This window comes from Centropristis striata, chromosome 2, assembly GCF_030273125.1.
Source record: "Centropristis striata isolate RG_2023a ecotype Rhode Island chromosome 2, C.striata_1.0, whole genome shotgun sequence".
NCBI lineage: Eukaryota > Metazoa > Chordata > Actinopteri > Perciformes > Serranidae > Centropristis > Centropristis striata.
In genome coordinates, this window is record NC_081518.1 from 38,906,596 (window position 1) to 38,930,036 (window position 23,441).

A 23,441-nucleotide genomic window follows, 5' to 3' on the forward strand; every position below is an offset into this window, starting at 1 on the left:
ACACACACACACACACACACACACACACACACACACACACACACACACACACACACACACACACACACACACACACACACACACACACACACACACACACACACACACACACACACACACACACACATACACACACACACACGGCTGGATGTCTCTGGGTATGACAGCACAAACAAAAGAAAAAGAAACAGGAAAGAAGAGTAGAAAAGGATTTCACTTTTCTCATTGACCTGAGATTTAGTTGGGACTCAGCAGTGATGCCTGACCTCTGACCTCCGAGTGTTAGTAAAGACCCTCGAGGACAGAGGCCGAGGCGTCCCGAGAGAACACAAGAACATTAATCATTGGTACCATCACTGTCCTATAGTCAGATGGGAGGGAGAAGTTACCGGTGTTTCAGAACACAAGGCAAACTGTCGTACCTTTACCAAACACAGAAAAGAAACCAGCTCAGATACACTTTACACAATTACAAGCATTTTAAAAAATGGACTGTAGTGGAAACGTTCGTAGATCCAACCTGAAGGAGTTTTTTTCTCTTTTTATATATATAGATATCAACTATATTACAACCACAAGAGAAATAAGGAGTAGCAGCTTCTTTCTGTACATGATGAATGTGTCCAACTGTATAAAAGTTAGAAAAGTGACACAAACAACCGGTGCGTATGTAAATGCTCTGCCCACGTAGAGATGCTGTAAATGTTGGAGACTGATGACTAGTCTAAAAAAATACCTGTTTGTATACAACAAAGAGGACGCCTCTGAACTGATCGAGAGACCACGTTTGATTTCCTCTTTATACACTTCCCTCCGCAGTCCTCGCTTCAAGGATTTTATTTTAAATTTTTTGCTTCTTTAATAATTGGATTTGGCGTTTAAACCGTAACGGAACGGCACTTTGTGAGAGGATGTGGCTCAATTTCAGTTAAACTGATAAAACCAAGGTCCACGATTAGATAGAGTGCAGTAGCTGTAGTAGTAGTGTAGTAGTGTAGGACTGTAGAGGGAAGTTAAAGGGACAGTTCATCCCACCCAAATCTGAAAACAAACTATATTTCTCTTACCTGTAGTGCTATTTATCAATCTCAGTTGTTTTGGTGATTGGAAATATCGGCCATAGAGATGTCTATATATCGTACAATATCGCCCATTGTGTTTAAGTGTGTTTGTTTACGTCAGAAAACATTGTGCCAGAATAATCCGCTAGACTTTTCCAACCACTATAAAACGTTGGTGCAGCACCTAAGCCAAAAAGAAAAACTTTGCTAGGTCCTAACCAATGAAGAACTGGATTGGCAGGAACAATTTTTTTTTTTGTTTTAGTCGTGTGGTTTCATTTTATTTTATTTTTCATTTGGATGTTTTAATACTTTTCACTTCCATTGTCTAAATATTCTTAAGAAGTAAAAGTTCAGAGCTCTTTGAAAGGTCTACTTGCATAATTATGCTATGATATTATCATGCTATCAGTGGCATAAATTGGTCTTGAAGTAACAATAATATTGTTTATTGCAGTTGTTTTTGTCATCTGACAAAAAGGTGTTAGCCTGTTCCAATGGTGCAATATAGTTCCATTATATTTGGGAGAAGGCAAACATCCCTACGGCTGATTTCTCCAATATTCAGCAAAATAAATTGTTAAATAGCACTATAGGTAAGAGAAAAACACATATTTTTGATTTTGGGATGAACTGTCCCTTTAATATTCCTTCGAAAACAGATTATAAGAATGATGTTGAGCAGATCAAAGTGCTTTTTGTTGCTTCAATTTTCAGTCTGGTGTGTTGGAGAATTACAGGGCAAGACTGCAGAAGAGAGAATTTGACAAAAAGTACAATTTTGGCAACAAATTTGGCAGATCTGACCTTTCTCCCTCTGGTTGTTTGTTTCAGCGGATCGGCTGTTGACCCGGCATTACGCTGACACCCAGCCTGCAGAACAACGAGACTACTGAACGACCGCCGCTGACCTCTCTGAAGTGCTTCTTCATTAGATATGCTTAACAGTTTCACCATAATGCCCGCTCAAAAGCGACCAAAGCGCCGGTCATTTATAAAGGCCTACACATATTGTTTTCCCATTTGAAAATACATATAAAAAAGTAACAAACGACAATTTATAAAATAAGTTCAGCCATAAAGAGAGAGAGAGAGAGAGATCTCCCCCAAATAATTTTTTTCTTTTTCTTTCTTTTACCGTTTTTGTTGGTCTTCCCACTCAGCAGCGAGGGCAGTGTCACGTCTGACAGCCAGCTGGTAGAAACCAAAACTAGAATAATATGAAAAGGGTGTGTGGAGGTACAGCAGAACATGGACTTAGTGACAGTTTTCTCCACCTTCCAGCGAGTCTTTTCTCCTCACTGATTAGCCACACCCAGCTGGTGGACATGGTTTTGCTGTATGTATTAAAAAAAAACAAAAAAAAAAACAACCACCCACTGAGACATCAGAAGGTGGCAGGGTTTGCAGTCTGGTGTGTGTCTCTGTCCAATCAGCAGGCAGAGGACTGTGGGAGGGGCATGGCGCGCTCGTTTTTGCGTCCTCCGTTCATGTGCGCGTACGGCGGCAGTTCGTCCAGAGACGGCCGAGACGCCCCTGACCCTGCCGTCGCGAGGCCGGCCCCCGATAGCCCGTTGGCTGCCGGCTGGCCGGGGGGCTGCTTGTCCGTGGCGGCGGTCGACGTGCAGGGGGAGGAGGGGGAGCTGGGGGCTAACGAGGAGGCGGGTGGAGCCTCTGAGCTCGGGGAGGGTGGGGTCTGTTGGGGAGCTGGGGTTTGCTGTGACTGTGAGGAAGAAGGAGGCTCCAGGGGAATATTTTCCATGTTGTCCACCTTGTCCAGGTGGAGCTGCGGAGCGTCGGGCAGCTTGTTGTCGGCGCTGTAGAAGAAACTGCCCTCTCTGAAAGACGGGTCCAGCTCATCCTTTAGGCTGCTGATGATCTCCAAGAAGGCCGGACGCATTTTAGGATTGTACTGCCAGCACATTCGCATCAGCTCGAACCTAAAACACACACACACACACACACACACACACACACACACACACACACACACACACACACACACACACACACACACACACACACACACACACACACACACACACACACACACACACACACACACACACACACACACACACACACACACACACACACACACACACACACACACACACAGACACACAGAGGTTAGCTCAGTCTGCATCAACATGTCCTGCTGTAGTAGTGACTCTATCCAGAGGAACTGTGCCTTCCTACTGGCAAGCCAATATTTACTTTTGCCAAATGTTTGCTTTCTGTTGCTAAAACGGCCGTAAGTGACCCCCCTTCTTCTTGTTTATGAAACCCAGAACTGATGCTGCCTTCGCCAGGGTCCAGCTGCTGGCACTGGGAGCTCCACATCAAGCCTGGATGTGAGAAGCCTGACACACCAAGATGAGTTTTTGGTCTCAATCAATATCTAGTTTCAAGTCTTCTTTAATGCAGCTTGATGTATTTTATAAATTCTTGTCCCATTTAAAGTAAAAGAGATGATAAAGCAGGGCACACTTTAACCCATTGAAGCCTGGAAAGCAGATACGTCGTTTTGTAGTATTTCTATAAGCTCTCAAATACTTTTTTAATTTCATTTCTATCTGCTACAGAGGCTGAAAAATCTATTATTTAGTAGAAGTGTTGACACTTCTGTTGAATTTCCAGAAAAACTTCAGGTTTTAGGGGCTTATTTTAAAATCGCCCAGAGGTTTTACAGGCGTTTTAGGCGTCAATGGGTTAAGGCGGGGCTATCTTGTTATTGTCAGGTTACTACCTGGTTACTACCTACTGTTTTTACGTCTTAGAGCTGTGACCCTTTCACAGTTTGTCTTACTTCAGGAAAGTTAATTGTAACGTTTTGGTTGCCTCAAAATGTCTTATTCAGTGTTCAGTTTCATTGAAAGACGCTCTAACAAGTCTGCTGGCTTTTCAAGATGCCAAACTTGCCGTTAGAGAACTCTCTCATCAAAAGCATTGTCGTTATTCTCAGAGCAAACCCTTCACATTTGTTCTCCTCACGACTTCACCATCTGATGCTTCCTCAATGTGGTTTGTGGCCAAATTTGTCCTCCACGCTAACAACTCTTTTGATGTGGATTTGTACTTGGGCTGTTTCATATTAAGAACAAACACATCACGGAGCATGCCAGAGTTCACAGTGCCAAACAGACGGGTCATGAAAGCAATCAGCACTGCGGTATGGAAATCCCAATGGCCGCAGGCTGAAGGGCAGCAGCACCACTTCATTGTGTGTGTGAATCAAGTTCTGATTTTACTAGCAAAGCCGAGGAAAACATGGCAGAAAGTACAATGGCATGTTGATAGAAATGTGTGAAAATCTGCAGACTGTATGTGAATCTTACAACATGTCAGGACAGTTCTGAGGTTTCTCCAGCAGCCCTCCTTCCATGACAAAGCGGAGCACCTGCTCATTGGACAGGCCTTGGTAGGGCTGCTCTGCCAGAGTGGCAATTTCCCACAGCACAACCCCGAATGACCTACACAGAGGGAGAGAGGGTTCAATCAGTGTGTTTACATTATCGCTACCATACTCTGAACATATTGTTGGAAGGAGTAAACAGAAACTGAAGGCATCGTGCGAGTTTGTTTCCGTTTGTGTACTTCTTCTTACCAGACATCAGAGTTGGTGGTGAAGACTCCGTCCTTCAGAGACTCGGGAGACATCCAGCGGACAGGGAGCAGACCCTTACCACCTTTGCGGTAGTAATCTGTCTCATAGATGTCTCTGGTCATGCCAAAGTCTACCCACAGACACACAAACAGAGGCACATGAAAAACAAGCATTAAAAAAAAATGGTTCTTGCTGGTTGTTGTTGTTGTGTTATGTGGGTCCATATTCCACAAGAGGGCGCTCTTTACTGAGATTATCAACCTAAACATATTACTGCATTAACCACAATCCTTAAGAGATCACTCTTAACTGGAATTACAGACTTTTAAAAAATCCTGGAACATCATTGTTACCATAATGGTTGATTGATAATGGCCTAAATCTTTTCACACTTGATGGGGCTACACAATCAAAATGGGTTGGATCCTATTCTCTGAGAAAATAAATCCGGACATAAGATGTTTATTTGCATCGCATTTCTACTCAAGAGGTTAATCCAATCCAATCCACTTTATTAATATAGCACAATTTTAGCAAAAACAAGGTTTCAAAAGTGCTGCACAAACAATAGATAGATAACACAATACAAAGAGATGTAGTAAACAATAGAACAGTAAGATGCAATAAGATAAAATAAATTAAAAATGGGATAAAAATAAATAAAATAAAATGTAAAATGTACTGCCCGCATAAAATAAAATATGCATGTATACAAATAAAAACAAAAAATCGTAAAATCATAAAATCAACACTCTACGTTAGGTTAAGTCTGCTGCCCTTTGTTCAGTAAGCTCATAATAAATGTTTCCACTTCATGACCCTACTACCTCCCACCTCTGGTCTAAAGCTCAGAGTGACCTCTGACCTCCATTCAGTTCTTTACCTCCTATCTTAACAGTGAAGTCCTCCGCCACCATGCAGTTCCTGGCTGCCAGATCTCTGTGGACAAACTTGTTGGCGTTGAGGTAAGCCATGCCGTCAGCAATCTGCCCGGCCATCTGAAGCATCTTCTTCAGAGGAGGGAGAGACAGGCTCGACCACTGTTGCTGGAGACGGACAGATGGGAGAGAATAAGTTCTCAGAAGAAGAACAAGCTTCTTTTGATGAGCCACAGGTCAGTTCAAAGTTCATTATCTTCACCAAGCATAAGCCTGGGGGGATCATGTGTTCGGTCATGTGTGTGTGTATGTGTATGTGTGTGCATGTGTGTGCGTATCTGTCTGTCAGCAGCTAATCCTGCATAGCCTAATACCTTTTGTGCACATCTACGACTGTCTGCTCAAGGACCTTTTGCAGTTGCAGTGACTCACGGATTTCGAAAAAACAAAAAGCAAAACTGTTTTATTGACTGTTTTATATCGTCACTGACAGCTGACTCCTCGCTCCCCTTTACCAGTTGTTAGAGGCCGCAATTGATCAACAACTGCTTCTGTTCCATAGTAAAAATAATTTCTGACTATAAAAACTTTATAAAGGCTTTACCTTACCTGCTGCTGGCCACATTTTGACCTTTTTCATGGCATGAATCAGAGCATCTGCAGATTAATTACCTGATATGTTATGATGCACTAAAGTTAGGCACAGTAGGAGATGAATAAATCCACACTGGTATTTAACTCTTTCTTGTGAAAATTACTAATACTGTATACTGTAAATACTGTATATTCATATTGATTCTGCACTGGAATTCTACTCCTTAATACATACTCCTTCTTTAGACACTTTATTTTTTATTGTATTTTTATATTTTATTGCTTGAAGTATGCCTAGGTTGTTCTTATTTAATTGTGTTGTTAGTGTCTCTGTGTGTAATGCTGCTGCTACACTGTAATTTCCCAGCTTGGGATAAATAAAGTATATCTATCTATCTATCCATCTATCTAAAAACAAATGTGTGATTATTCCACCAACTGAGTGGTTGGAATGGTTTTCCAAAAGAATCTACAGGCATTCATCTAAAAGCATTAAACATAGAAGAAAGGGGATCCTTTTTTATCTGGAAATAAATGGATTCACCCTAAAAATGTCTTGGTCATGATACAGCTCACTGTCACACATTTTGTTCCTGAGACATCAGCTGGTTATAAGTTTCAAGTCAGCTATGAAGAACTAAAAAACCCAGACTTGTCAAATCAAAAACAGTCAAACCAAGCCGGCTGAGTTATTGCAGGTGCAAAGTCAGTCAGTACCTCTTTAGGTCGGAGGGAGCGGAGGTAACTCTTCAGGTCTCCTCGTGTCATCAGCTCCATGATGACCAGGGTGGGCTGGCCCTGAGACACCACTCCCAGGAGACGAACCTGCACCGAACACAGCTCGTTACCTCACCGCGACACAAGACCTGACCGATTCGTATTTACATTACATTACATGTCATTTAGCAGACGCTTTTGTCAAAAGCGACTTACAATAAGTGCATTCAACCTGATGGTACTAGACATAGACCATATGAATCAAGTAAGTACATAACTTTAAGAGCTAACTGTCATCGCTAAAGGAGTGCTATATCGTTAGCCTCATAGCATAATTGCCTAAGTCATTTTTTGGCCAAATTGTGATATCTGCCAAACTTTATTCTCCTACCACTGCTGCATCTTTCTGCCTTATTGCCTATGTTCTCAGCCTATCAGAACACTTGTTAGAGTCCAAAATCACTTTCTGCCTTAGTCATCTCCTTGATTTAGGCATTTTTGCCGCTACATACAAACCAAACTACATTATTTATAAGAGAAAAACTGCCTTAGTCAGGGCATATTCTGCCTAAGTCACTTTTATCTGTTATGAAATCGATGTGTTTAATTTTTTATGCAAACTTGTTCACACTTTTTGAACTTACTGTTAAAATGTCAATTAAAATACCAATGGGCTTACTAAAAATTGTGTTTTTTCTTGTTTCCCAAAAACGTTCAAATATGACTTAGGCAAATATACTATGAGGCTAACGATATGTTAAAGAAGAAAAGAAGAGAAAAGAATAAGATTTTAAAATTTTTGTTGTTTTTTCGTTTCATACTACTGTGTTTGTGTGAACCTACCACGTGGTGACAGTTAAACTCCTTCATGACAGAAGCTTCATTGAGAAACTCTATTCTCTCCCTCATGCTGGCCGACTCGTTGACGGTCTTAATTGCGACCCGGGTCTCCGGTTCATCTTTGACCACGCCCTTTGCCAGGCCCTCGTACACCATGCCGAAGGAGCCCTGGCCGAGCTCCCGACTCAAGGCGATCTTCTCCCGTGCCACCTCCCACTCATCTGGTACATACACTACGCAGAAAACAACATGTTAACAAAGACCCTGCGTAGATATTATTCAGATAAAAATGGATTTCTCACATGTACACTTCACTCACTTTCTGCAGCGCTGAAGTATTCTGGGTTGACTGAAGCATACAGAACCCCATTTCCCAGCCGGTCACTGTTCCTGGAACAAAATATTGTGTTTACAGACTAACAAACACATTTGCACAAACCACTTGCATACCTTTGGGATCTGCATAGTGTATCAACATACATATAACAATTTTAGCTTCCAAAGAATATTGTCAGAATGCAACAATGAAGCGTTTTTTTATCCTGAACTGTGAAACACTTTGTAAGGTCAGTTTAAACATGAGCGCTATGTATGATTCATTGATCATCCTTGTGATGTTAAAATAACAATGATGATGCAGAATTTTTCTGCTGATTGTTTGGAGAAACGTGATGAATCCTCGGTTTGGAAGGTACAGATATGACAGCTGCTCTGGAGCTGGTTGGAGAACTTCAATGATGCAACCTGGTCGTTGAAATTTCATTTCTTCTTTGCCATATTATTCAAATCAAATCTTGGTCTGCTCTCTTCTTATCTTTGTGGGTATATCTCACCTAAAACTAGCAACTCTTACCGTCTGTCCCCAAAGCTCGCACTGAAATGGGCAAACAGATTTTTTAATGTTCTTTACCCCTGCAGCCTGGAACCACTTGCAGACAGATTTGCAGTTAGATAGGCTGATCCCAATTAGAGCATTTAAAAATTTGGAGGCTAATGCAATTGGAATTTGTAATTGCTTCCTTAGTGAGATCTGTTTCCCCATGTCTGTCTTCTGTGAGTTGATAATGTGTGTTTTGCTTGTGTGAATGTGGTTTGAAACACTGCATTGCTGCTCTTTTGGCCAGGGCTCCCTTGGAAAAGAGATTTTGCAATCTCAACAGGACTTTCCTGGTTAAATAAAGGCTTAATAAATTAATAATAGTAGGAAAAATCCTAATAACATGTTATCCTTGTTTTCTGGGAAGGTGGTCTGTCGGTTTGGCTCGGTTCCTCAGGTTAGGTGGACTTATTTTATGTTGTGATAGTCGCTATTCAGCATCTCCTGTTTTGTTTTGTTTGGTTTCTATTTGTCTTTTGCAGTTGCATTCTTTTGTAAAACAATTGCTGTTTCACACGCACCTTTTCCGGCTGAGGGCCACCAGCAGCGAAACTAAAAGGCAGATGATGAGGATGATGAAGATAGGAACAAAAATCATCGCGTAGAGGACGTTTTCATATCCTGTTGGGTCAAAAACATTTTCATGACTTTAATGATTACAGTAATCATCATCGTTTCCGTGCTGTGGGAGAACAGATGTACTAATAAGAAGCAGAGATGCGGTCACATGACAGCGTGAGTCTTACGTTCAGCCACGTAGAGGTCCAGATTGTGTGTCCAGGAGCCGTTCCCAGCCAGTGACGTCGCTCTCACTCTGACTGAGTAGTTCCCTGGACTGAGGTTGGCCAGCCGAACGCCCCGCTGGGCCTGATACATCTGACCAGAGACACATTCGTGCTTCTCGGTCTGATGCACACACAAAGACAAGCAGACACAAACAAAAAAGAAAGCTTATTATAGAGTGAATTAGTTCAGTTCAGTTCAGTTCAGCTTCAGCTTTTATTTCGAACATGTGCGAGTAACGCAACAAAGTAAACACAAAAACAAATACATCCAATGAGAATAATCAAAACAAAACAAAAAATAGCAATAGTCAAAACAAACGCTGTAATGTGAACGCAACATGTCCGAAAAGGAGTAGGATGAAGCATATGCTTATTTAAACCTACCCCTTCTCCACTACTCAATTAACACTTTTTTCCCCCCCAAAACACATATTTAAATAATACATATTTACCCCAAAAAAATACAATTTTTTTTTTTTTTTTAAGAAATAGATTATATAACAAATACATGAATAATTTATAATTTATGAAAACATTACACAAAGAGAATACAAGACCTGTTGCTTTTCATCTTCCCTGTGCAACTAACAGTAAGGACAGGACTTGTAGTGCCAGACTCATCCTTCCACATCTATAACAAATAATAGGGTTCACCACGTCTGATGGTTCCTTTGTTTTTATGGTTATATGTCTGATACTTCACTCTTGTTCATGACCAAAAAATGTTTCCCAGAAATGTATTACTACAAGTCTTGGCTTGCCTTCGCATGGCTCTTGTTCTCATTCCAAACTCGTCACATCATCACAGGAGCTTGGTCAGGATCCCCAAGTGTCACTTTTTGACGCACTGAGAAGCTTGAATTTCAACACACAGGGAAGCCATTACTGCAACTAGTTTTTGTGTGGCTATGTTAATGTTGTAAATGTTGTATTCAACACCTTTAAAGTGGCTGTACGCGGAATTCAGAGCATATCCATTGCCTGCAAATAGCTCTCATGGCTGAGCCGGCACTCTGCTAGCATCTAACAGTAGTCACAACTCCATGAATAGTCCTAAAATTGGCAACAGTTTGGACGGAACGAACAACTGGCGGCCGTGGATCGGGAAGGCGTTATCAGTGATCCCCATCGTATGAAAGCCGCATAATGTGGAGAACCCATCAGATGGAACATAAGGAAATGTACAAAAAATGTTGAAACAAAAATGAAAACAGTTGTTTCATCTTCGTTTCAATTTGGATTCTTACAACCTGCAAAGAAAAGGGCAACACACACCTTTAGTCTGTGAAGCAGAAGTAAGCTACGGTAAAGGGGATATTAATTGTCCTCTAACTCAGTAGTTCTCAACCTTTTTAAGTCGCGAACCCCAATTTAACATGCATGTTGTCCGCGACCCCCGCTCACTGAACAGAATCCCACACGCACAGTTCAGATCATACAAACTCAGTTGATACGACGAATTTTAGACAAATAATGAAGCAGACAACAACTAAAACATCTCTCTGTCTGTGCATTTATATATTTTTTTTATATTTTATTGTTACTTTTAATCTAAGTCCTTTTGCTATAAGTTTAAAGGTCCATTATGACCTCCTGAGTGTGTAACAGTCAGCTTCAAGCCAGAGACTCCTTGGAAAGTAATAACTTGCTACTTTGGGATTTGTCAGAAAAGACACAAAATTACCCAAAAAAGAATCAAATTGACCACATAATGACACAAAATGATCCAAAAAGACACAAAATGACCAAAAAGTTACATAAAATTAAGCATAAAATGACTCAAATTGACCAAAAAATGACCATGAAGAGACAAATTGACCGAAAAAGACACAAAATGACCAAAAAGACATAAATGACCATAAAGACATAAATGACCAAAAAAAGACACAAAATGACCAAAACAAGGAAACAAAATTACCAAAAAAGACACAAAATGACCAAAAAAGACACAAAATTACCAAAAAAAGACAGAGACAGAGCTGACTTCCAAAATGATTTGGCGACCCCAAGAAATCATCTCGCGACCCCAATTGGGGTCCGGACACCAAGGTTGAGAATAGCTGGTCTAACTAGATGGCTGCTCAGACAGAGGGGTCAGCCACCATTTTTCAATAAACTTTCAGAAAGAATTCTAAAGAAAGCATGACTTTTTAATCCATTATCTGGATTCTTAATTCCTATTAAACACAACAGGTCCTCAGTGAGGTGGCAGGAGGATGTACAGACGGGTCTTACCTCAGCAGCCAGTTTAAACTTGATCTCATACATGAGGATGAGCCCATTGGGGTGAGGAGGCTCTGGCCAGCGCAGAAACACCCAGTCCTCGTGGCCCTCCCAGCTCACGGGGCCGGGTATGTCGTCAGCCTTTTCTGAAGAACCGCAGGGAGAAGAGGTTACTATGACGACAACATATGCCAGGGGCCAGCCTTGTGACTTCAGTGACTACAGGTGCATCTCAATACATTAGAATATCTTTGAAAACTCCATTTCCAGTAGGCCAAGTCAAACAGCCCCAACCAAGTATTGAGTGCATTTCCATATTAAACATACTTTTTTTAAATTGGTCTTTTGTAATATTTACATTTTTCTGAGACACTGAATTTAAGGTCTTCATTTAATGTAAGCCATAATCATTATAATGAGAAGAAATTAAATGAATTAAGACTTTAAATGTTTCATTCTGTGTGTAATGGATCTATACAATGTGTTATTTCCGGTTTTTTAATTGAATTACTGATTTTAATAAACTTTTCTATGATATTCTTATTTATTGAGATGCACCTGTAGAAAATCCTAACATTCACCTTTAGCATTTCAGCAGAAATATATACCGAAAAAACACTACACAATAGTGCTGTTCAAACATACAAATTAAAATGATTCCTCCTCTTACCTGCAGGCTTGGTTCTGGAGAAGACGAACTCTGCTGCACTGCAGCGTTGAACCTGACGATTGCAGGCGTGAATGTCGATGCGGTACACTGTGAACGGCTGCAGGCCAAAGATCTGCAGCTCCCGCTCCGTCACCGCTTGCTCCTCAAACTCAAACTCTCTGTCGGCTGGCTCCGCATCAACAGTGCTGCTGTTACCGGCGGCTTGGAGAGGAGGGACGGTGCTGCTGTTGAAGTGCAGCCGGTTGCGGCGGGGATGAGGGTGAGTGCCGTTGGCTATGCCGAAGAGATCTCTACGCCGGCGATCTGGTGGCCTGGAGGTGAGTGGAAGAGCATCAAATCAAATCAAATAGTCTTTATTGTCATTATATAGTTCACTATACAACGAAATTGAAAGTGCCACTGCATAAGGTGCATAGTTATGACAATCATAACACAAAAACAACATGAGTAAAAACATTTAAAAAATACCGAGCTAAACAAGGACAAAAACAAGAACAAGGACATGTGATGTAATAAATAAGTATAAAAATAAATAAATGGCTACTTAAAATGCTATAATTTATACATGAGGTAAATTGAGTGTTTTGCACATATCAATTGTATTGCACATGTCCGTTTTATTGCACCTTTTAATTAATTTATCCTGTGTGGGTGTTGAGAGTTCTGAGTGTTAAGAGTTCTGACAGCCCAGGGAAAGAAGCTGTTTTTCATCCTGCTAGTTCTGCATTTAAGCATGGTAGAGAGATGATTGAAGAGTATCCAAACATCTAAATTCTACAACTCAAGCTAAACAGTAGTAGTTGCTGTGAGTTCTTCTCCAGCCCCCAAGTGCTGAAGCTGAAAGAAAATGGTAAAGGGCAAAAGAAAATGTAACATTTACAAAGAAAGTTTTGTGTACTGAAGTGGATGAAGAACAAGATCCAAATGATACATGAGGTATTGGTTTGTTTCAGCCTTCCGGGTTCCACGTTGATCCCAAAGCTGTTCCTCCCTCAAGAACACAATTGTCTGAATCAGTTGGATTGGACATTAAACAGACATTATCCTGGCGGCTCCCAACTACGTAGTCTGTGTCATGTCCAATTGAGCCCACGAGGAAACAAAGCAGGTCACTGTCAGGAGAATTCACAGTGAGCGAGTCAGCGTGCTGATGACATTTATGTCATGGAACTGGCAAGACACTGGAAGAATACAAATAATGCAGGTTGGAGAAGAATAAGGGTTTATTACAAAAAGACACCAGGGAATGTCTCTAAATGGAGAGACGACAAGATTTGGGAACTTTTCTTTGTGATGACCAAAGCTGAAATGGTTGTAAGCTTGTAGTTGTCTGAGAGAAAGGCTGATGATGTTTGACATGAAAGTGGAAAGTGAAAGCTCAGCTGATTGTGTAGCTGTTGAACTTTCAGTTAACCACACCCCCCACTATCACATTTGACCACAGTGCAACAAGAGTTTACCAAGTTGTACCTTAAGCATGTGTGTTCCATTTCATGACAGTCATTTTATGATCTGGGGCCATTTACCTTTAACTTAATTTCTTTCTTTCTTTTTATTTCATTAACTTAATTGCAAATGTGTTCCTTCTCGAAATGTTTCAGACAGTTCCAACACATGGGGGAAAGTCCCTGTGTATAAGTCACGCTAACAGATATAGTTCAGTTTACAAGGTGACATGCATGTTGGCTCACACATCGTCAGAGTCTGAGGTCAGCTGAAAGGAAAATGCAGGAAATGTAGGGTCACCTGTTGTTTATCTTTAGTAAAAAACACATCCATCCCTTTCCTGTGTCTGCAAAAACATACAGAGAACTAATAAACATCAACTGGAACACGCTCCGTAAGTGTGTGTGTGTTTGTGTGTGTGTGTGTGTGTGTGTGTGTAGAGGAAAAGAGAGATAATGTGATGCAGATGTCTGAGGTGAAAGGCAGCAGGCGGACTCCCTAAATCAGACAGAAGCCAAAACGTAATTTAGAAAAGAGGAAAAAGAGCACTTCATGTGTACATAAACTGCTCGTTGTTTTTTTAACTACGAAGCGCAAAGATTTAGTAGCCGACATTACTGATGAGCTGCGCGTCAAAAGCGGCAGTTTTTCACCGACCTTGGTGTAAAAATGGAGTTGTGCAGGAAGTTTTCGAAGACTTTTCTGTAGGAGGCGTCAGCAGCTTCGGCCTCCAGGTCCTCCACTGATTTGGGGCAGGGGCAGCAGGGACCTTTGTCCGGCCCGTCAGAATCCGGTTTAGTGGGCTTCGTGTCCTCTTCCTGGTCCCCCAAACCTATGGCAGAGATCCGTATGGGGATCTTCAGCTCTGGTGGAGGAAGTAGAAGACGAGATGATGTTTCATGACAGGTGTGTTCTGTAACTCAACAACTATCAATATATGAATGCAGTTGTAGGTTGTGCGCGTGTGTACCTTTAGAGCAGTAATTGTGCTGATACAGCTCTCGATCTTCGGCTTGTTGCTGCCATCTGACCAGGTAGTAAGTTTGGTTTCCATTTGGTGAGATAGGGGGCGACCAACGCACCACCAGCTGTGTAGAGGAGTTAGAGTACGCTCGCACATCCTGAGGCATGGAGGGTGCTGAAAGAGAGACAAAAAACTGAATCATTCTGCACACAGCGTCACTGGCTGGTTGATACAGTAAACCTCGCTTTTCCCCTTCGGGCTGGGATGAACAGTCTGCCAGTGCAGATGTGATTCTCATCACATCACGGCACTGCTACGTCTTTACAGTGCAGCTGGATTTATTTAAGGCAATCTCCCATTTCATCTAATTATCTCGTAGTTTTGTAAATCTGATTTTCTTCATCTCTTTGAGCTGCAGCTGTGTTTACTAAAATGGTCTTCCTCTCCATCTCCTTACACTACGTTTGGATCACATCCAGAAACGCTAGCACACGTTCATCATGAAACAATCCCACATCTATTTGACAAACGAGCAGCAATATGGACAACCTTCAGCTGAATTTTAGTTACAATGACCTTACAACCTTCCAGCACTACGGAAACCACGATTCCGCGAAGGCCTGACCGATACTGGATTTTTCGGGCCGATGCTGATACCGACATCAGAGAGTAGGGATGTCCTTATCCAATCTCAAAGACTCTGTATCGGGGCTAATCACTACATTTTTAAATGATTGGTTTCTGCTGCAGACAGCGGGACAGCCAATAACAGTAACTTGTCATCCTCGCAAAAAAGATGCACAGACGTCAAAGATAAACCATCAACGAATACAGTTTTTCATGTAACTGTTATTTTTTACTTTGGTATTTTGTTAAAAATAAAGAAAGAAATAGGAAGAAAAAAATTATGGAACAGCATGGACACAGGCAATTTTTTGTTGTCAAGTATATACATTGGCACGGTTTAAATAACTTTAATTTAATTGAAGTGTGCACTGTGCAACTGTATTATGTAGAAAAATTTAAGCATTGGATTAATTGGTATCTGCGAATACTCAACAACATCGTGAAGAGATGCCACGGTAATGTTGGAGCGCAATCTGTTGAACAAACTGTGTTATGACACCATTTTTTAAATGAGCAAATTTTCCATATTGGCCATAAATATCGACCAACCAATTTATCCGTCTAGCTCTACTTTTCACTGATAGAAGGCCAAAAGTCATCAGAAGAGTAGCAATTTACTGAACGTAAATGTATCGATTTAAGACACTCTCCTTCATCGCTGGCTATCATAGACTTGGCCGAGGCTCAGTTAAATATCAGTCTCACTCTTTCAGCACTTCTCTGTTGTTTGCAATCATTCCAAGGGTCCCCGTGAAGTTTGTACTATTTTCTGTGACAATGCAGCCTGTGCACCCTTGAACTTAATAACTAGTTGCTTGTAACCTTGGTGACCTATAGAATGATATTTACCTGAAGGGCTGGTGCGAATGTAGACCACCTTGCTCTTGGCACTTGGCAGATGTTTGTCCTCCACCATGAGTGTGATAGCCTTAACGAACACAGCGTACTGCGTCCAGGGCTTCAGACCGGACAGCAGAACTCCAGGGTCTGACTCTTTGTCTGGCCTCAGCTCCACGTCCACCATATTCCAGCTGTTGGAGCCGCAGCCGTCCTGCCCCTCGAACTCTGTAATGTTCTGGAATGGCCTGGAAAGGAAAAGGTTAAAAATGGATTATTTACTTTTTGGCTACACTACCGGTCAAAAGTTTTAGAACACCCCAATTTTTCCATTTTTTTATTGAAATTCAAGCAGTTCAAGTCAAATGAACAGCTTGAAAGGGTACAAAGGTAAGTGGTGAACTGCCAGAGGTAAATAAAAAAAGGTAAGCTTAACCAAAACCGAAAAATAATGTACATTTCAGAATTAGAAAAAAAAAAAAAAAAGTAGGCCTTTTTCAGGGAACAAGAAATGGGTTAACAACTAAACTCTATGGAGTCTTGGGCTATTTTGTCCATTTTTTAATTATTTTCATGTCTTTGTAAGTTATTTTGTGTCTCTTTTTTGTCATTTTGTGCCTTTTGGTGTCTTTTTTTTTGTCATTTTGTGTCTTTTTTTAGTCCTTTAGTCCAACATAATGTGATTTTGAATCATTTTTTTTACTTTCAAAACACTATCATGCTCAATAAAGAATTTTAAATGTTGCAAATGTGCATTCATTTCAGAGTACACTGAGACATTAAACTGCATACTATTCAATTAAATTCTGGAAAAGTTGGTGTGTTCTAAAACTTTTGACCAGTAGTGTATGTCAATCAGAGCCATTTTCACATATATTATTGAGTCACAGATTAACCTAACCTGCATGTTTTTAGACTGTGGGAGGAAGCCGGATAACTTTGAGGAAATTGAAATAAGAAAAAAAAGATTTTGTGTTTTATATACACCTGCTTTATGATTTTTATTTACAGTTCATCCCTGATGTAAACAAACCATAAACATTTAATACCGATGTATTTTCATCCACCTGTTTTTATGCACATTTTCAATTTGTGTATTAAAAATAACCTTCAGTGGAAATGCTGGTAATTACACGTAGCCGAGATAGAAAATTTGGTTCATCAATAAAAGTGCGATGAAGTGCTCTAGAAACAGACTTGATAAATTAATTATGACGTTCATATTAGTGAACGGAAATGCAGATTAATTTTCTTATGCAGATTATCTGCAAAATTGTTCAAAAATTGCGCTAAATTTGGAACAAAAACTTTATTATTCTATTCATCAGTTCAATGTATGTAAAGTTCTGTTAATCATTTTGATATTGAGGTTTCAATAGATCCCTGATTCAATGAATATTCAGGGAATCAAATTCCAGCTCCCGTCACTGTTACAATCAGCAGAAGGTAGAAGCCAGCAAAAAACTTACGCCTCCTTATAGTAGACAATGAAGCTTATGAGGTCTCTGTAGTCAGGGGGACGGTAGCGCTGCCAGGTCAGTTTGATCCTTGTACTGCTGGTGCTGTTGGACTTAAACCTCAGGATTGTACTTTCACCTACGTAGACAGGAATGAGGGAAGGAACGCAGAGTTTAAATCAAAGAAATGTTATGCATTTCTGTAAAATTGTACAGCAATTGTTGACAGAGTAGTGCAGCAAATACTGACACATGGTGCAGAACAACATCGGGCTCAGAGTGGGCGTTTGCAAACTGTTGTAAACTAGAGTAACTTCTGTACATGTACTGGACGTAGCAATTTAAATTTTTGTGGCTTTCAGACTGAAGCTCATGTGACTCTTACAGCTGGCTCTGTCGCCGTTGTTTCGGAAAGCGCTCTCATCAAAGCGGCCCTGGATGCCCGTCTTCTCCCACATCTTGCGGATCTCGGACATGCAGAGCTTGGGGTTGGCTCTGAAGAACAGCTTTCCGGCCTTGATGGTGAGGTTGTGCTGCTTCCAGTCCCACAGATACTGGAGCTGCTGGTTGTCAACTGCCAAGAAGGCGTACATGCTGCAGGGCAGAAAGAAGAGAGGATGGATGAGTGATAGTCAACAAAGTGCTGCCTTTTTATTCCACCTTCATTGTATACCATTTCTTTGTTGGTGTGTATTGTGATTCTTGTCGAGCTGAAGGCCAATTTCCCAGTCAAGGACAATGCTTTACTTTCATCGCATAATGGAAAATCACACAATAAGGTGTCAAAGAAAGAGGGTATGTAGCAGTCTAACGGCCTATATAACTGCTAGTCCTTTTCTATAAGGGGAAACTATTTTAATTGTAGAAAAGGTAGAAGCACTTTATCAATACCTCTCCAGGTTTTCAGCTCTTGGTTTAATAACAGTAGGGGGACTGGTTCATACAGTAAGATAAAAACAACCTGAGAATTCAGATTTACCAGGGACTGCTTTTTTATGTTGGGAGAGGAGATGCAGTTTTTATGAGTCACTGGGTAACACCCAGACAAGGAGGAATGACTGTAATGTGGACCTTGGGACAGTAAGATTCCTATGAACTCAAGGAAAAACAAACTCAGTAGAGAGTGAAGGCCGCTCCATGACCCCGAAGGAGCCTTTCCTTGGACTGTTGGAAGCTGTGCTGCATTCAAGGTCTTAAAAAGAAAAGAAAAGAAGGGACATCTGCCGTTCGCTTCAGTCAGACTCAAGTGTTTTTTGATCAGTGATGATATTACAGTTACAACCCAAAACAAGTTAGTCCTTCCAAAATAAAAAGGAAAAAACTTTCCAGTCTGCACCCTCAAAGTCAAAACATCCTTTCTTTTTCTCTCCTTCCTGCCAAACTTTCAATGATGACCTTGACAAACCACATCAGAACGCTAACGCTGCACAATTACTCTGCTCGGCTACTACGACTCTCAGAGCAACAGGCAAATTGAGAATAACAATATTCTTTTTATTAAGTTCTGCAAAAGTGCAGCAAAAAACCTTCTCCAAGTCAATATTTAGTTGAGTACTATTCACTACAGTATATTACTAATATGGCTGTACCAAATGTAATTTTTTACACATGAAGCTTCTACTGACGTGTTCGAATGAAGCTGATAACAGTAGACTAAGCTGTTAATACAGGTGCCTGCTTCCCTTTGTGTGCAGCAAGTGACTGCAGTAAAAATGTTGTTTTTTTTTAAATGCAAAAACGTCATAACATATGGATTGAAACAGACTATTTTTGTTGTGAATTTGGAAATGATGGCATTTATTTATACTATTATTTTTCTTTCAATACATTTTGACTTTTAGATTTTACAACAATCTGGAGTTATTGGAAATGTTTGAATCACACGATCCTACTGAGCAAACACTGGCTTATAATTCTCCGAGTAATAAAATACAAATATTAGTGTAGCCTAATCATTAACTGCAATTGAAAATCTGCAAATAACAGGTTTGACCGAATGGGGAAAAAAATAGTTTGAGTTAGTTGAATTGTATAAAACTTTTTTTACTATTTAAAAAAAACAAGAGTAGAACTGAACTACTTTAAAAACAGATTAAAAACCTATCTTTTCTCTACAGCATTTGGTTGAATTGTGTGCCTGTGTGGTTGTGGGAGTGGGTGCACATGTGCGAGTAAGTAATTGTATATGTGGTGAATATGGAATAGCTTGTCTACCTGCACTCTTCAATTAATTTGTAATTGATTTTTGTTTGTTTTTCTGTGTTTTTTGTTGTTTTTTTTAACTGTAATTATGTGTATACATTGTGAAGCACATTGAGTCTGCCTTGTGCATGAAATGCACTCTATAAATAAAGTTGAATTGAATTGAATTGAACTCCACACTATGCAACATCATTGCTAACTGTGTCCTGTTGAGGCAGAAACTGGGATGTTGTGTGTATGGTTGCAGGTAAATGTTTGTGTATTTGTGTGCAGTCCTACTCGTCCAGAAGGTCTTCTCCATCGATGTATCTGAGGCTGCGGAGGAAGGCCAGGGAGCTCAGAGTGTGGGAATGTCTGATCCGCACATTACCGGTTACCCTCTGGATCAAACCTGTGAAACTCTCCAGCTCTGTCACCATGTTGTCTAAAAACATAGACACCCACAGACATACTGTTACTACCCATTTTTTCACCTCTTTTATTAATCTATTCATGTATTTATAAATTCTGTTTGAACAAAATTTTTGGAATTGTAAATTTTGCACCCTGCACTGTAATAAATTATTCTGTAGTCATTTCATTTTACTTAATATATTTGATAAAATGTATTAAATATAAATGCGTCCTTGATTTTGAGGCAGTTAAGTAACTTTAATATAAAAAATGTTTGAGATGGAATCTACTTATTTTGATCACATTAAATATAATCTTTATGTGTATGTAATTCTAAATCAAGAGAATTTTGAATGAATCCAACACAATAGAATTAGTCCGTTTTTAATTGACAGGCACTTCCTGTTAAGTTGTTATTAACTCAACTTGTAACGTAGTCAGATTTAATTAATAATATTGCGTGCAATCTGTTGCCTCAATTTTATTGAGTAGCTATTGTTTTTCTTTTTTTACAGTGTGATGGTCTGAATAAGTCGTGAAATTTGTCGCTAAGATGGTCTGAAAAGTCTCGAAATCTAACAAGTTGGCAACACTGCATCTGTCATGGTTTGACAATATGTAGCTGACAAACCTCCTTAATTTTCAGTCAGCTGAGAAGCTGTAGAGTGCTGGTGGAGATGTTAGTATTAACTGTGGTACGCTGCAGTACTTACGGCCTCTGCGGATGTTGATATGCAGGTTGCCTTTGATAACAGTGCAGCCTTTGAGAGACTGAGCGGCATCCACGGAGTCGATGACCTTCTCCTCACACACTTTATCACACAGACCATCACAGGCTGTACAGAACATACTGGAGACAGACAGGGAGAGATAGAGAGGGACAAGTTTACTGACAGACGTTCATGCTCTCCCCTGACCTTTAATGCTTTTATTTCTGTCCCTGAAAATTTTAACGTCAATGTTTGACAATACCAGTTAAATGATGACTTAACTAGAAAGCTTCACTATTTTTCAAAACAACAAGTTTATAGAACAGAAAAGGATAAATACTTTCGTCTTTGCTGATTATTGTATTATATTCCGTTTCTGTCCTGATGACATTTTAGAATGGAAACTAATAGCAGGGTGTAGAGTTGGTGGAAGAGGCTGACAATAATAGTACCTCCACCCAGTGGCTCCGTTTCAGCCATCAGGGTAGAACGCAGCTCACCTGTTGGGTGTGGTCTGCATGTACCCATGTGGGCATTCAGACATGCACTCTCCACCGTGGATGATGTAGCTGTTTAATTCAGGGGGAAGGACTTCGGAGCAGAGCTTGGCACTGATGCATCGCCAGCCCTCGAACTTGTAGGTCCCGGGAGGGCAGTCGGCCACGCAGTGTCCCTCGTGGTAGTAATGCGCGCATGCTGCACATGCTGCGTCACTTCCAGGGACCGTGCAGCTGCCCAGACACTGAGGATGGCAGCACTCGCCGTCCGCTGTGCACGCTCGCCGTCCACATTTCTCTGGACATTCTGTTGGAGAGGGGAGAGAGAGAGAGAGAGAGAGAGAGAGAGAGAGAGAGAGAGAGAGAGAGAGAGAGAGAGAGAGAGAGAGAGAGAGAGAGAGAGAGAGAGAGAGAGAGAGAGAGAGAGAGAGAGGACATATTATACATATGAATGCAGATGAATCCAAATTTACATGAGGCCATCCATCCAATAATATAGCACGTTACTATCATGTTACTTATAGAGGGGGAAAATTCATCGATAATCGATATGGCGGCCGATATAAAAATAATTTGAGCTGGGATGATGATAGATCATTATTATCATTGTTATACATTATATCAACAATGTATTACATTGTCAGCCAACTATATAAATGTTAACTGACAAAATAAAGAATAAATAGGAATAATATAAATACTTAAATAAACATCATTACTGTTCAGTGTCAAAAACACATCAAGCTACATTTGATGCAATATATATTGTGGAAAAGCATATACACCAATACCGATAGGCCTTTGATAGGCCGATATATCCGTCGGGCGCTGATTCTAATTTTTGTGTTTACACAGGTAGAGAATGGTCGGTTACAATACAAATAAATATGAACTAAAAAAGCCCTGATTGACGAGAGCCTGATCTTTCCCATAAACTCAAAGTATCATAACAATTCTTGCCTGAATCTCCCTGTTCTTGTGACTCTTAATCCACATCCTGCAGCTAACAAACACGATTCTCCCCCACAGTAAAGAGGCATTTTCCCTACTTTAGTAAACATCAACGTGTAACAAAATACAGCAGTCAGTAGTAAGCCTGAATTAGCCTCTGGCATGACGCTATTGGCGTCAGTCCTGAACAAATGATTTGCATTTCGTGGAGAGTGCCTAACAACACAGACACACACAATAACACACACATCAACTCTCTGAAACCCAGCTTGTTAAAAAACAGGCATCCACGACTAAGGCGTGCAGGTTTATTCAAACTACTTTGTATGTGTATGTTTCTTTTGTCTAAATAATGTAAACAAAGCTGACAAAACCATGGATAAAAGCTCTGACAGGTTGTCTATTACATATTGCTGGGTGGGCTGGTGTTGAGCTCAGTGGTTCAGTCCAGATCCACCGTGACAAAAGCCTCTCCACCCCAGGTTTTCCACTGAGCACTGCTACAAATAACTCTTCCAGTTGCTGTGGTGTCCCTCTAAATAAGAGGATATTGTAACTGATGATAGGGAAAACTGATTGAGGAGCTCCAGAAGGAAAACACTGGAGTGACCTACGGACAGTAAAGAAAGGAGCCACACGTCGCTTTGGCCTTTGTCTCTACAGCAGGGAAGTTTAAATGAAGCGTGACACAGAGTGACCAAAACACTCCAGCAGCCCATTTCATCATCACCATTAAGTTAAGCATCAACTTTTAACCCAATTTTACTGACATCAGCTCATTGGTTCAACACGACAGTACAAACAGAGACGGAAGCTGATTGGTTCAAACTCACTCTACAAAGAGAAACGTTCGAGACCTTCAAAGGCTTTCTGCCACAGAAACAAACACTAATTGCTATGGAAACACTTTGAATCACTGCTTGAATTTATTTGTGTGTGTGGTGGTGTGTGTTCTGTGAGGGGTAAACAAAAAGAAGAGGAATATCTGAACAAGAAACAGCGAGATGAGCGAAAAAACTGTAATTTTGATTATGTCATCCACTTAGGTTAGCCAGGGCTGTGTTTAAACAGGGACCAAACAAAGTGAAGTTATGGGAAATGATGT

General features: G+C 40.6%; 1 protein-coding gene across 1 annotated transcript in view; it reads right to left on the reverse strand.

Annotated features, from left to right (window-relative positions):
- Positions 1 to 733: 733 nt before the first annotated feature.
- The window catches only part of LOC131985707 (insulin-like growth factor 1 receptor), a 54,289-nt gene continuing 31,581 nt past the window's right edge, over positions 734 to 23,441 (reverse strand). Inside the window, exons 3-21 of the mRNA XM_059350851.1 lie at positions 21,389 to 21,692; positions 20,892 to 21,028; positions 20,065 to 20,209; positions 17,969 to 18,177; positions 17,596 to 17,722; positions 16,139 to 16,374; positions 14,669 to 14,836; positions 14,356 to 14,563; positions 12,253 to 12,563; positions 11,595 to 11,728; positions 9,321 to 9,480; positions 9,096 to 9,195; positions 8,017 to 8,087; positions 7,701 to 7,930; positions 6,858 to 6,965; positions 5,552 to 5,714; positions 4,669 to 4,798; positions 4,400 to 4,534; positions 734 to 3,001 (exon numbers count right to left, since the gene is read on the reverse strand). Of these exons, the coding sequence (XP_059206834.1) occupies positions 2,494 to 3,001; positions 4,400 to 4,534; positions 4,669 to 4,798; positions 5,552 to 5,714; positions 6,858 to 6,965; positions 7,701 to 7,930; positions 8,017 to 8,087; positions 9,096 to 9,195; positions 9,321 to 9,480; positions 11,595 to 11,728; positions 12,253 to 12,563; positions 14,356 to 14,563; positions 14,669 to 14,836; positions 16,139 to 16,374; positions 17,596 to 17,722; positions 17,969 to 18,177; positions 20,065 to 20,209; positions 20,892 to 21,028; positions 21,389 to 21,692 (3,584 nt within the window). The 3' untranslated portion in view covers positions 734 to 2,493. The remainder of the gene's footprint in view (positions 3,002 to 4,399; positions 4,535 to 4,668; positions 4,799 to 5,551; positions 5,715 to 6,857; positions 6,966 to 7,700; positions 7,931 to 8,016; positions 8,088 to 9,095; positions 9,196 to 9,320; positions 9,481 to 11,594; positions 11,729 to 12,252; positions 12,564 to 14,355; positions 14,564 to 14,668; positions 14,837 to 16,138; positions 16,375 to 17,595; positions 17,723 to 17,968; positions 18,178 to 20,064; positions 20,210 to 20,891; positions 21,029 to 21,388; positions 21,693 to 23,441) is intronic.